Source organism: Amaranthus tricolor, chromosome 2 (assembly GCF_026212465.1).
Source record: "Amaranthus tricolor cultivar Red isolate AtriRed21 chromosome 2, ASM2621246v1, whole genome shotgun sequence".
In the NCBI taxonomy this organism is placed as follows: Eukaryota; Viridiplantae; Streptophyta; class Magnoliopsida; order Caryophyllales; family Amaranthaceae; genus Amaranthus; species Amaranthus tricolor.
Window position 1 is genome coordinate 10111059 of NC_080048.1, and position 14900 is coordinate 10125958.

A 14900-nucleotide genomic window follows, 5' to 3' on the forward strand; every position below is an offset into this window, starting at 1 on the left:
TTCTTTTCTTGAGATTTTGAGCATGTCAGGATTAAAACCAAATTTGTAATCTTAATGATCATAATGGTCAAATTCTACTACTTTTTTAACTGCTTATGAGACATGTTCTTGCATTTTACTATGTAGGGAACTGAATGTAGTTTGTATTCTCTTAATTTTACCGTTTTTCTAGGTTGTTTGAGTTGTAGATTACCTTTTGATTTTCTCATCTAGTTTTTTTATCATCGTTGATTTTTAGTTTCATATTATCTAATTTTATTTAGTTTTGAGTTATTGAGCTATAATTGTACAAAATTATCCTCTATATTTTACGTGGAAGCGTGAAACTTGCTCTTTCTAATTGAAATCTGTAGGGAGTTTGTTCTTGGTGGTTTATTTAGGAGGAAGAGAAATGGAAGGAAAGTTATTTCGGAGGGAATGGAAGAGAAATGGATGGAGATGAGTGTTTTTCCTCCGGATCTTTCTGCCTTTGAAGGGATTACATCCTCTAAATATAGAACATTTGTAAGCAAGGAATATTGTTCATGATGCACAATACTTTGTACATGTCAGCAAGTGCCTTTCCTTTATCTTCTCGCATTCTCATCTTTCCATTTCTTCTTGACCATTTCTCGCCATTCGCCATACTTGCCATTTTTTATAAGCGGGTCCCATTCTCGCCATTCTTGACATTCTTTAACTCAGGTAAAGATGAAATGGTGTGCTTAGTCATTCTCGCCATTCTCTGTCAGCAGGTGCCAGTCACACCTTTGGTAAGAGCTGCAGTCCTTCCATCTATCACTTGGCCAAGGCCTCAAGAAAAATTGAAATCAATTCCTTGGTACGTCACTGTTTGTTCATTTGTTATGTTTTTAATCAATTATCTAGCCAAAATAGGCTCAACAAATGTGCAAGAACTTGTTAAGCTCTTTCTGTAGACGGTCTTTGCTTAAGCTTTTTCATTAAGGCTGTTGTGAATCAAGGGAACTTGTTACTCGTCCCATGTTGATTGTCATCATCGATATTTTTGTGAGAGATTTTAATTTCAATTGTGGCAATCATTCTGGGACATAGGAGTAGTTTGTTGACCAAATATGCAGGAACTAGGAACCGGGTTTTTTTGAGTAGCCAACAATGCATAAAATAAATTTAATTCTTTTAAAAATTAAAATGAAAACTTTAACTTTGGTTCGGACCCATACACTTTTTTAGAAATTAAAATTTTCCTAAACTTATTTTGGGAATTCTTTAAAAAAAATTAAGGAAAAAATTATCTATAATAATTCAACTTTTTTATGATTTTCTTATAATTATCCAACCTATTGATTAACTATGAACAATCCTAATTTTAGGGGTTTTTGTCTTGAGTAACCCGAAGACCTGCTATAGTATGCAATTCACAAAAATAGTAAACTAAAAATTAATTTAATATTAGAAAATTTTTAAAAATTTACATACAAAATTTTCTGAATAATAAAAAAATCATAAAATTTTTAAAATATTTTTTTAACATTTTTTTGATATTTTATTTTAATTTATATTTTTTTATAAAAACCAAACTTGTTATTGCAAGTCATTTGGTTATCGGGTTTACTTTACGAATATACTTTTTAAAGTTGACATTATTCATGGTTAATCAATAGGTAGATTATTGTAGGAAAATCATGAATAGATTGGATTTTTTCCAAAAATTTATGTCAAAAAGGGTATGACTTTGGACTAATGAAAAGAAAACTAAATGTTTTTTGGTTTGACTTGGTTTTGAATTTTGATAGAAACTAAACCGTAATGCAAACTTTCATCCCTACGTCTCATGAAACAATTTTTTATTAGGTTACCAAATGTACACTTATAGTATTAATACGATTACTTGTAACCTTAAAATAATTAATTATAACTATAGTGAGATGGTCTTCTACAAATTTAATGTGAAAAATAATGGTGGTATCAATTTAAATCAATATTTAATTAGTAGTCAATTTTGTAATAATTATATGAATGAATATTGTTTGTTGCAGACATAGATTAATTAGATTTATGAATCCCTTTACAAGTAGGTTACGTTGCTGTGCAACTGTGCGAGGCCACGATGTAATTAAAGCTTGTAGGAGTACTAAATACCTTAATTGCTATAAAAATTTGAAAAGAATAAGAAAATTAATATAAATATAAAAAATTCAAAAAATAATCAACTTTTAAACTTATTTTTCAAAATAAGTACTTTTTTTCTGGAGCACAGGTTTGGGGTTAGAAGCTTGGTAAAATAAGTCAAGGTCTTTGTTCACTTTTAGTAACAACGAACAAAGATTTTTATCAAGCATTTTTGTTCGCTGTTATTAACAACGAACAATTACAAGGCTAATTATGTGCACTTTCTTGTTTCAATTATAATTGTTATTTTCTTGGGCCATGTCAATTTCACAAGGCTTATTTTTAGAATTTTAATTATTAGATTTCCTATTTTATTTTCTAAAAATTTGGGAAAGTTGATAATTATGGGATTAGAGGTGATTTTATTTAATCATATAAAGTGACTTAATGTTAATTTTAATTCTCTCCAAAAGAATGCTATTTTAATTAAAAAACTAAAATTAACTTTTCTAATCTATTTCCTAACAATTTGGAAAAGTTGATAATCATGAGATTAATGGTGATTTTATTTAATTATAGAAAGTTTTAATAATTGAAAGTCTAAAAATAAGCCTTATAAAATTGACATGGCCCAAGAAAATAACAATAAAAATTGAAACAAACAAGTGTGCCTAATTATCCTTGTAATTGTTCGCTGTTAATAATAGCGAACAAAGAAGCTCGGTCAAAAATGGTTAAACAGCGAATAAAGACATTGACTGACAGCGAACAACCTCGAACCTGTGCCCTAGGCAAAAAGTGCTTATTTTGAATATTAAATTTAAAAGTTGCTTATATTTTGAATTTTTACATTAATTTGCTTATTCTTTTTAGATTTTCAATTTCTATTTCCCTTATTTCTTCTCATTTTATTGCCTTGCATACTTCTTAGTTGTTCTCTTGGGCCGTAACAATTGTACGTACTATTAATTTACTCCCTTTTTATCACGAACATTATAATCTTTCATCTTAAAATATTTTATGTAGATTTACATAATATTATAACAATAGAACAAATAAAAATTTATTCTGCTGTTGGAGTTTGTATAATGGAACTCAAAAATCTCTTAAATATTCAAGTCTCATAATGCAAACTCAAAGAAACAGAAAAAGTATTTCCTTTGTTTCACTATATTTATTACATTTGACTTTTTACGCAATCGAATGTGTTATTTTGATCATTTATATAATGAAGTATAGACATCTAAAAATTGTAAAAGTTAATATTCTAAAACTATGCGATTAGATGATTCAAACAAGATCTTACCCGACTATATTTTCTTACATATTAGCTGTAATAAATAAAATAAATTTAAACGATAAATAGTATCAACAATCGTAATGTAGTGAGTATTTCAGAATGGAGAAAGTACACATACATGCAAATGAAGGAGTAATTCATTTAGAGAAAGTATCGCTTTTCCAAATAAGGTTTGAATTTCATTATCATGTAATTCTTCTCTTTTCTTAGCCGATTAAAATAAAATAAATAGATAAACTATGAAAGTAGAATGTTATAAGATGTAATTAAATTAAAACTAAACATACTAGATATTAATTAATATTAATAATTAATATTAATTTGAACAAAATGTGGCTAAGGATTTGACACTATTTATTTGAACAAAATGTACTTTGGGCGTGTTCGGTTTATGGCTTTTTGGCTAGTTTTTTGATTGACTTTTAGCCTATTGGTTGAGCAAATCAATTATCTATTATCTATTATATATTATCTATTATCTATTATTAATATTGGTAATATTAATTAATATTAATAATTAATGTTAATATTATTAATATTAATTTAAATTAATATTGTTAATATTAAGGAAAATTTACCCAAAATAATTCAATTTATTCACGATCTTACTATAATAATCCCAACTTATCGATTAATCATGAATAATCTCATGTATTGTGTCAATCTACCCCATCTCCTCCATGTTTAGGGATGCAGGCGGGGTGGGTCTAATAGGAGACCCGCCCCATCCCCGCCCCGATGGGTCCCGGTTTGATGGGTCATGGGGCGGGTACGGGTATAAAATTGATACCCACCGCGGGGATGGGGATGGGGATGGATTTTAGGTGATACCCGCCCCATCCCTGCCCCGCCCCGCCTCCCTAAATTTATTTTAAAAAAAAAAATTTTAAATTTCTGGAAACCTTGAATTTATTTTCAAATTTTTGAAAATTTTTTTAAAAACCCCAGTTTTTATTTTTTTTATTTTTAAAAAAAAAATTCAGTAATTTTTACCAAGATTAACATCCATCGATCACTGCACAGTTGTTTTTTCCGATCTCTTTTTCCTGCCTTTTTTATTCCACTCTGGTAAGTTGATATTGTGATAGTTTAGTTCTTCTCATGGATGTTTTTAAGCACAGTTGTTCTTCCACGTTCTGCTCACTAAGTGGCACTTATTGTAATTCATATGTAGGTATTGAATTTCAATATGTTATTATATTGTGCAAGTAAACACTGATTAATTTTTAGTTCTTCAAACACCCTTAATATAATGATCAATTTTTACATGATTAATTTTTACATTGTTTCTGGAATTTCAATATGTTATTATATTGTGCAAGTAAAATGGGTTTTAAGGCCTAAATAATTGAATATAAATATGTGATACAGATGGGTATTAAGCGAGGATTTGATGGGTGGTGGAGCGGGTAAAATGAGTATTAGACGGGGATGGATACCTAGATGGGTGGCGGGGCGGGGATGGTATTAGGTACAAACCCATCGGGGCGGGGACGGGGAAAAAAATTATACCCGCCGCGGGGATGGGGATGGGGATGGGGATTGATTTTCCAGATGAGGATGGGGATGGTAAAGCCAATACTCCCCCCCCCGCCCCGTTTGCATCCCTATCCATGTTTGTTTCTACTTCACATTCCATTGACGACACAACAGTGAGTGAAGAACCCCATCTCTTTTGAGCTCCCATTTCTAGTGACTATAAGTGCAGCTTCGCCATTTCCAGTGACTATAGCCATCAATGGTAAGTTTTCGAATTTTGTAAAATTAAATTGATGGGTTTCGAATTTTCATCTCCAATTTATTATTCATTCTAAGCAGTGAGTGAAGAAGCCCATCTCTTTTGAGCTCCCATTCTAGTGACTATAATCGCAGCTCCGTCATTTTCAGTGACTATAGCCATCAATGGTAAGTTTTCAAATTTTGTAAAATTAAATTGATGGGTTTCGAATTTTCATCTCCAATTATGCATTCTAAATTTTGTTCTTGATTTGATCTATGCTAGGCTAGTCAGTGTGATTCCTTTACAATAAAATGGTGGTTTGGTGGGGTGTTTAAAAAGACAAGGTTTGAATTAGAGTATGTGGGTGGTATGTGTAAATCCATGAGCATAGAACCTGACAAGTTATCTTGGTTTGAACTTAAGGGAATAGTTGAGGAAGATATTGGTTTCAAGTCTCCATTTAGCTTATACTACTTAGATCCTAAGGCAATGACTTTTGAGGAAGGGTTGAAGAAACTAATCAATGATGTTTCTGTAAGTGAAATGGGTAATGTTGGTACTGACTTTAGGGCTGTAGATGTATATGTTGTTGATGTTAAAGATGATGACAAATTGTCTGTGAAAATGAAAAAAGAATTTAGTAATGTAGGTAAAGCATATGGCTTTGTAGGTGAAAGGAAGAAATTAACACCTAGGAAAGCACATAAAGATACATGTGAGGCAAGTTGCTTTCTTCATATCCCAACCCACCTAATATTTCAGATATTTGTAATGAATCTGAAAATCAAAGTTGCTTTCTTCATATCCCAAACAGCCCCATAAACTCACAACATGAAAAGAATTATAAGCTAATCCCCATCGAACAAGGTTTATCTGAAGATGAGCTAGATTTTACTTGTGATTGGTATGAGACTTGGCCTGGTAAAATTGCATCTGGTGAGATAAATGAGGGTTATGAAGAAGCTTTTGAAGATGAAGATGATAGCACAGATCTAGACTATATCATATCAGATGAGGATGAAACTGAAGGAGATGGGTCAATTGAGCTTGTTTTGAGTGAGGACTTGTCAGTGGAGGAGGATGAAGGTGTTGTTCAATCAAATTTGAAGATTGGTGAGTGCTCTTTCAATGATATTGTGTCTTAATATGAAAATAGTGATGATGAAATTGTCACACCTACTATAGTAAATGATAAAACAGATTTTAGGAGGTTTAAATGGTGTGTTGGAATTGTTTTTGGTAATTCTCTTGAATTTAGACAAGCTGTTACTAGATATGCTATTGCTCAAGGGAGAAATGTTAAAATTTGTGTAAGTGACAAAAAAAGATTGCAAAGAATTGGAGTAAGATGTGTTGAAGGGTGTCCATTTAGGATTTTTGCTAGTTGGGATAGGAAGACGGCTTCATGTGTTGTGAAAACAGTGGATGGTCAACATACTTGTCAAAGGAATATGGATTCAAATAGGCAATTCAAGGCTTCTTGGTGTGCGGAAGAGTTACTTGATCTGTTCAAAAGTAGACCACACATAGCGTCATCTGAAATTATAGACATTGTGAGGAAGAATTACAGGATAATTATTACTAGGGTTTTGCATATAAGATTAAATATGCTACTTACAGAAAGTTACATGGTTCAATGAAGCAACACTATTCCAAGCTAATGAGTTACATGGAAGCATTGAAATAAAGTAGCCCAAAAAAGCCATTTTACAATTGTCACTGATGGGAATATTGATAGGTCGTTTATGTACTACCAAACAATTCCTAATATGCAACTAGTATAGCAGCAGTTAGGGTCGAATCCACAGGGAACAATGTAGTAAGTGATTATTTTCCGGCTACCAATTGATCCTAGGTAACACACAAATTTGGAGGATATATGTCTAAACTAACTAAACAACTAGAGCGCAAACAATTAAATTAGAAAAGTAAATCGATGATACTAAAACATCCAGGGATAAACTTCCCCACTAGCATGATATGATGGCAATGAGATCCTACTACCCTTACAACAATCATAACCAAGTTCAATAGGACGAATACACCATTAAGAATACTAATAACTCCTTTCGAAGACTATTAGCTTCACTACCATACTATCAAACCTATTTTCATGGAATCAAGTATAGTAATGACATTGAGCACAATATTCTATAAGATCCAACAATCAAATCTATCTATTTTCATGAAGATTATCAAGCCCTTGATCTAAAAGGCCATTCATTCAACTCTAACTTTCGTTAACGATGAATAAATTGTTAACTACAATTTCCAAAGTTTCTATTGAAAAACGTAAGTTAACTAGCATAAGAGATCAAGCATGAACAAGGATTGTGCATAACAAAAAGGGATTGGAACTCAATAATTCATCATCAAAATCATGGCTAGGGTTCCATCTAACCTTAGATTAAGAAACTACTCATACATATTAAATGCAACAAAACAAGAATTCATTAAAGGAAACATGATTAAAAATAATAACAAGAAAAGGGATAAAGAAATAGTACTTGAATTCGAATACCAAATGATGAACGAAAGTAAATGAAGTTACAAAGTTTCTTTCCCAAAGTGAAGAATTAAAAGTATCTAAAAAAAACATAGAAAATGTTAACTCCCCTTGTTTGGTTACATTCCCCATCATTTAATAAAAAACCGTGCGGAAAAACGGTTATTAAAGTAGGACCGGACCGGGTTTCAGCAAGACCAGACCGGGTTTCTGGAAGACCGGACCTGGTTTCTGAAGACCCGACCGGTTTTCCGGAAGACCGGACCGGGTCTGTGTGTTAAGAGTTTTCCAGAGAGTAGAAGTTGCAGGACCCGAACGGCTTTAAGCAAGACCCGATCGGGTCCTTGGGTTAAACATATTAGCAAGTGATTTTAGACAACCCGGCCGGGTTTGAGCTGGACCCGACCGGGGCTTGTAATCTTGTGCGAGACATATATATGCTAATTGGAACAAAAGCTTCAAGGGTGAAGAGATGAAGCTTTTATTTTGGAGGTGTGCAAAAGCTTATAATGAAGCTGATTTTAATGACGGAATCACAGAAATGAAGAAAGTAAACCATGTAATTGCTGAAGCATTTAACTTGGCTAATCCTCGTTTACTTTGTCGAGCTTTTGTGAAGGTTGATACAAAGTGCGATGTGATATTGAGTAACATGGCCGAAACTTTTAACTATTACATCATGCATGCTAGATCAAAACACTTGATTGATATGCTTGATGATATTTGAACAATGATAATGAACAGGCTAACAACAAAGAGGGAGGAGTGTGCAAGCAAGTGGAGTGGATTATTATGTCCAAAAGTACAAGTTATATTGGATAAAGAGAAAGAAGAGGCATCTACCGTCTACTGCTACAGTATTCCAAGTTGCTCATCACATTGACGTATTAGAGGTGGACATAGAAAGAAGAACATGTACGTACAAGAAATGAGATCTTAAAGGGATTCCTTGTTGTCATGCTGTTGCCTCAATTAGTTACCTACATAAAGACGTCGAGTCATTTGTGGAAGAATGTTACACCAAAGCTGCATACACAAGACTTATACAGGTTGCATAGCTCCTTGCATTGGAGAACATCAATGGCCTAAAATTGATATGTCCATCGATCCACCCCCAATCAAAATTGGTCCAGGAAGACCAAGAAAGTCACGAATCAAAAGTGCTCATGAGGACCCAAAAAAACCAGGGAAACTCACAAGACATGGCATGCAGATGAGTTGTACCATTTGTAAATTCACTGCACATAATAAACGAAATTGTCCGGAAGAATGAGATGTGGTAATGCTCTTCATAGCATGAGACAGATGAAAAAAAGAAAAGAAAAACAGAGATTCTTGATGAATTTTTCGGTTTTAATGGAGGATTTGGGGTATGGGTTTTAAGGGAGGAAGGAATTCATGGTAAAATGATGAAGAAGCTGGGTTAAACATAAGCTACAGCAACTTAACCGGAACAATTGGTAAAAATGGATTCAACAGCACTCCGGGTAAATTGATACAATACATGAGATTATTCATGGCTAATCGATTGTTGAGATTATTGTAGGAAAATCGTGAATAGGTTGGATTATTCTGGGTAGATTTTTCTAATATTAATAGATGAAATTCTTGTATTCTAATGTGTTATGTTTTGCGCATTGTATAAGTAATAGATAGAAATAAAAAATAGGAAAAATGGCGAGACGAGGACAAATTACAAGAAATTAGAAGAATTATAAACCCATATCAAAATCAAATCAAATAATAAAACAAACAACCAACCACAATTACTGAATTTGTTGGATTAAATGGCAGAACTTGAGATGTAAAGGAAGAAACTGAAAGAGAAAATGAAGAAATGGGAAAAATGAGAAAGAAAATGAGAAAGGAAGAAACTAAGAGAGAACGTGAAGAAATGGGAAAATAATAAAGAAAATCAAAGTAGTTGATGAAGTGGCATACGACGTGGTAGTTCAGTAGCAAAAGAACTATCCATCAACTAAGGATGAATAGTGTTCATCTTGTAATAATTCGCATTTCATTTTGCATGACTCGGCCCGACCCGACCCGTTTCATTTAAGTCCGACCCAACTTTTGCCATGTTTTATTGTCTACTAGGTTATCATAATTATATTGAGACCAATTGTTGAAAGATGCAAATAAATATATTTAATTTTTTTGTCTTACTTTATAAAATTAATTTGATTTGAGGGCAAAATTTCATACCAATTTCACGCGATTAGAGTTAGAGTTCATGATAAAATGTTGCATTTTGTGAGTTTTGTTTCACCTCTATGTTTGTTTGGGGTTGATTTTCAATTTGTTTGTGAGTTTTGCTACATTAATACAATGTCATTTTAGGGATTTAGGGTTTTAGCTAATAAAGCTTAAGTCTAATAATTAAATAATTTATTTTTTTTCTTTCTTTAAATTTCTTCTCTTTAATGTAATATTTAATTACTTAAATCAACAGATGTTAGGACCTTGGACAAACTGATGTTTACATAATTACATGATGACTACATGTGTCTTGTAATGGAAAGTTTGTGTTGAAAGATTACAAATATCTTAGATTGACCAGCAACGCAAAATAACACAATTCTGCAATATAGATCTAAAGCAAACGATAATCATCCATAACAAGACAAGTGTCTCATAAATATAATGACTTTAATATTTTTCCATGTCTCAATTTAATTATGCTACCTATTATTAACTATACACCTCCGGCCCTTGCATCATTTACCCTTTACACGCTTTTACATTTTAATATTTTCATTGCATTATTTTTAATAAAAATGTATAAAACTACATTATTGCATTTAATAGTGTAACTTGGGGGACCGCGTGCCACTTTTCTTCTATCTAAACATAATGTTAGTGTTTTATCCATGTATAACCTTAAAATTGTGATTTATTGTTTTTCTTGTCACAAACTATAGAGATGTCAGGAAATAGGTGATTAAAGTTGGTTCGCATTGGATGTTACTTCTATTCTATCGTTTGTACTTTAGCTCAATTTTCGTGTGCAAAATATATCTCATCTTCGTATTTATAGCTTAACAGTTTACTACTTGCGTTAATGTAATGAAAAGTATTCTAGTAGAATAATATAAGATAGTTTTAGTTGAGATAAACTGCAATGAGAATGAATAAAATTTAGAGGAATTTGCACTTGTCTTTCATTTAGGAGCGAGTCAAATAATTCTATGTTAAGTAACTTAGACTCGAAGTTTGCATCATTAAGTTTGAATGTGTTATAAACGATGTCAAATGCGAGAGTTCTATTGGGTGCTCAGAATCTGCATATTAAGTTCTAGAATTTGAAGGGTAAAGGTTTGAAAAAGGAGCATGATGTCACAAACATTTCTACTAAAGTGTGGAAGAGGCAACCAACTTCTTTTAATGTTGACAAAGCAATCAAAGGTCAGTAAGAGCGCAGGGTAATTATTCTTGATTAATCATGATAAATTTTATTGCCAATTAGTGAGAGCAAGGACTACATGTAATCTATATTAGGATGGATGAGAAAAGTCGATAGGATTGTGATGAAGGGTACTTTGGTACATTGCATTGATCTATGCTTTTATATATATACTCTTTTGTAATAAATCTAAGGCATTAAGGATCATTTCCTATATGGTATCAGCCCTCCCTTCGATCCTCTTTCACATTCTGTCTATCAATCATCTTCTTCCTTTCTTCTTCATTACCATGGCTGGTGAGAGAAACTCATTGCACCCTTCTCTCTCTATAACTAATATCAAGAACCATATTCCTATACAGTTAGAATTGGAAAGTGGGTTATACTCAACATGGTCTCAACTATTTCAAACCCACTACAAAGCCTACCGTGTTCTTGATCATATTATTTCTAATATGGCTGCCTCTGATTCGTCATCTACACCAGTGCCAGATAAGACGAGTGGGAATATGTGGACGCTCACGTCCTAATGTGGATTTATGGATCCATCTCTCGTGACCTCCTCCTTAGCATCATCTCCAAGGCCGACACCGCGCAAAAAGCATGGGACAACCTACGTGATATATTTCAAGACAACAAGACTACCCCTGCTCTCTATCTTGAAGAACAATTCACACACATTGATCTTGCAAATTTTGTGGATATGAATGCATATTGTCTTCATTTAAAGAACCTTGCGGATCAACTTGATAATGTTGAGACTTCGATTACGATTCAACGATTGGTTCTTTAACTAATCAAGGGCTTAACTCTTTCTTATAGTGAAATTGATACTGTGCTTGAACAACAAGAACTCTTGCCCTCGTTCCATCAAGCGTGCTCTAAAATTCTCCTTCACGAGACTAGGCGAAATCATCAGGCCTCAAGAAGTAATTAGCAGACCTAAATCCTTCATAGCAAACTCAATAGCAAGTAAGGAAATAATATGTCTACGTAAGAAAGAAATATTTGAACCCGGACGATAGATAAACAAGGAAGTGTCACACACACTGTTCACAAAACCAATCGTCCGAACATAATCAGCAAAACGCTGGTACCACGCTCTCGGAGCCTGTTTTCAGTCCATGTAGATATTTCTTAAGTCGACACACATAATCAGGATGCAACTGATCACGAAACCCCATCGGCTGATACATATAAACAGTTTCATTCAAATGACCATGTAAGAACGCATTCTTGACATCAAGTTGATGAATAGACCAAGAACTAGCAACAGCCAAACTCAGAACCACCGGAATGGCTGCAGGTTTAACCACAGGGCTAAAAGTGTCAATACAGTCAATCCCAACCTGTTGAGAACTACCATCAACAACTAACCGAGCCTTATAGCGCTCAAAAGAACCGTCAACATTAGTTTTATGACAAAATATCCACATACATCGAATAACATTCACATTAGAAGGACAAGGAACTAACTCCCACGTATCATTATTAATAAGAGTAGTATATTCATCAGTCAATTTTTAGGGCTTGATCTAATATCTCTTTCTTTGATCTAAGAACCTCAGTACCAAAAAAGTACTTAAGGTTTCCTAGATCCTTCATCTCGAACTCCAGGAACAACCTTCTTTTGAGCTCATTAATATCCTCTTCATTATTTCCAGTGATAACCATATTGTCAACATAGATTATTAAGCAAGTAATTTGATCCTTTTCCTTCTTTAAGAACAGTGTTACTTTGCACACAACCAAACTTTCTCATTGCTGTTGTGAATCCACCAAACCATGCTCGTGGAGATTGCTTCAACCCATATAGTGCTTTCTTAAGCCTACATCCTTCCCCTTGAATATAGTCATCAGAGAACCCCAAAGGTGCTTTCATGTAGAATTCTTCTTCTATTTCACCATGAAGGAAGGAATTTTTTTACATCAAACTGGTACAATGGCCAATCTTTGTTAGCTACAACTGAAAATAAGATTCTAACCGTGTCGATCTTGGCCACAGGGGAGAAAGTTTCCATGAGTCTACCCCATATGTCTATGTATACCCTTTGACTACGAGTCTTGTTTTGTATCTTTTGATGGTTCCATCTGCATGAAATTAAATTGAAAACACCCATTTGGGTAACATACAATTTTCCCTTTAGGTAACATACAATTGTCTTCTTCCCTTTGGGTAACATACAATTTTCCCAGGTTTTGTTCCTTTAAAGTGCTAAAATCTCTTCTTCCATCGCCTTCCACCATCTAGGGTTTTGGAGTACTTCCTCAACATTTCGGGGTATAGCATGAGAATACAGTGAGGTATTGAAAGCTACAGCTGCTTCAGGTAAGGATCCACTATTACCCTGATCAATAGGCTACCGAGACCTCATTGCCTCAAACTCTGGATCATATCTCCTTGGAGAAGCACCCCTTGTACTCCTTGGTGGAAACTTATATCTGCACTGTTCCTCAACATCTGGTATATCATTAGCAACATCAATTAAAAGTTCAGAGTGTACCTCTTGTTTAGTATTTTACTTGATGCTTCAGATAGAACAGGGATAGTCTGAGGAAGAGGAAGTACTATGTCTTCAATGACAGCAGCTGTGGTTCACCTACTTGCTCTTTAGGATAAGGATCAATTACTATGGGATGCGTAAGACAGCTAAGTCATTAATAGTAGTCTCCCCCTGAGGACTAAGCTGGGAATAATAATATGAGTCCTTAAAGAAGTCACAGTCCATAGTGGTATAGAGTTTGTTATGGACTGGATCATAGCACCGATACCCTTTCTGAGTTACCCTATACCCAAGAAAGACACATTTTAGAGCACGAGGTTCAAGTTTGTTACGGGCTTGTTTAGGAAAATGAACATTCACAACATAACCAAACACACGTGGAGGTAAGGAATGAGAAGAGGGGATAGTATGATGCGTTTGGAGGGTGGCTAAGGGAGTCTTGAAATTGATGGATTTTGTGGGAAGACAGTTTAGTAAGTGGGAGTGACAATTGCTTCGGGCCGAAAATGGGTGGGAATATGAGCTTTAAACATAAGAGCTTGGGTTATCTCAAGGAGAGTACGGTTCTTTCGTTCAGTTACCCCATTTTGTTGTGGAGTATTTAAACAAGTGGTTTGATGAATGAGACTTGAGATGAAAAGAAATTTTGGATGTCGGAGTTGATGTGTTACCCCCCTGTCTAATCGAAGCATTTGTGGTTGTGTTTGAAATTGAGTGATGAGCATATTATAGAACTTAACAAAGACATCAAAAACCTTAGATTTGTGTTTTAAGAAGTAAACCCAACTCATACAATTACAATCATCCACAAAAAAAACATAGTAAGAAAAACCGTGCGTATTAAACTCAGAAGCAGAGCCCTAAATATCAGAATGTATCAAAACAAATGGTTTAGTACTATGAGTCAAACTAGGAAGATAGGTTTGTTTATGACTTTTTGCTAGTAAACAAGCTTCGGAATCTAGGGGTATATTACAATTATTGAGGGATGGAAAAAGACGTTTTATAAACCTGATGAGTGGGGATGGAGATGGAGATGGTAATTAAATCCAATACCCGCCCCGCCCCGTTTGCATGCCTATCTATGACCCATTTCATTTTCCAGTTAGGGCAGTTACCATTTCACGAAAACCCTCTTCGCCGCGTCCTTCTCTGATTCTCTCTCTAACCTTAACCTTTTCTTCTTCAAATCTCTTCATCTTCAAGGTTAGTTTGTTAATTTTCGTTTAATCTCTATTAAGTTTTTCGATTTGTTTTGATTATCTTTTTTTTTTTCTTTTTTTTTCTGTTTTTTATGTTTGGTTAACTGATCTCATTCTAGTTAGGGTTATTGATTTTTGTTATTTTTAATCTCTATTATGTTTGTGTTAGTTTTTTTTTGTTTTGTTTTTGTTTTT

The 14900-nt window shown here is 33.8% G+C and overlaps 1 protein-coding gene across 23 annotated transcripts in view; it reads left to right on the plus strand.

Moving 5' to 3' along the window:
* Window positions 1-14900, plus strand: part of LOC130805307 (uncharacterized) — a 32049-nt gene that overhangs the window by 3720 nt on the left and 13429 nt on the right. For 13 of the 23 annotated variants that reach the window (XR_009040184.1, XM_057670018.1, XM_057670022.1 and 10 more), the window contains one exon: window positions 735-820. The exons of 4 other annotated variants lie outside the window; for them this stretch is intronic. Coding sequence is in view for 13 of the 19 variants with exons in the window: in XM_057670018.1 (XP_057526001.1) it covers window positions 735-820 (86 nt within the window). In the remaining 6 variants the exon portion in view is untranslated. Of the gene's footprint in view, window positions 1-734; window positions 14710-14900 lie in introns of those variants that run through there. 6 more of the 23 variants (XR_009040186.1, XR_009040187.1, XR_009040185.1 and 3 more) reach the window with 3 other exon arrangements.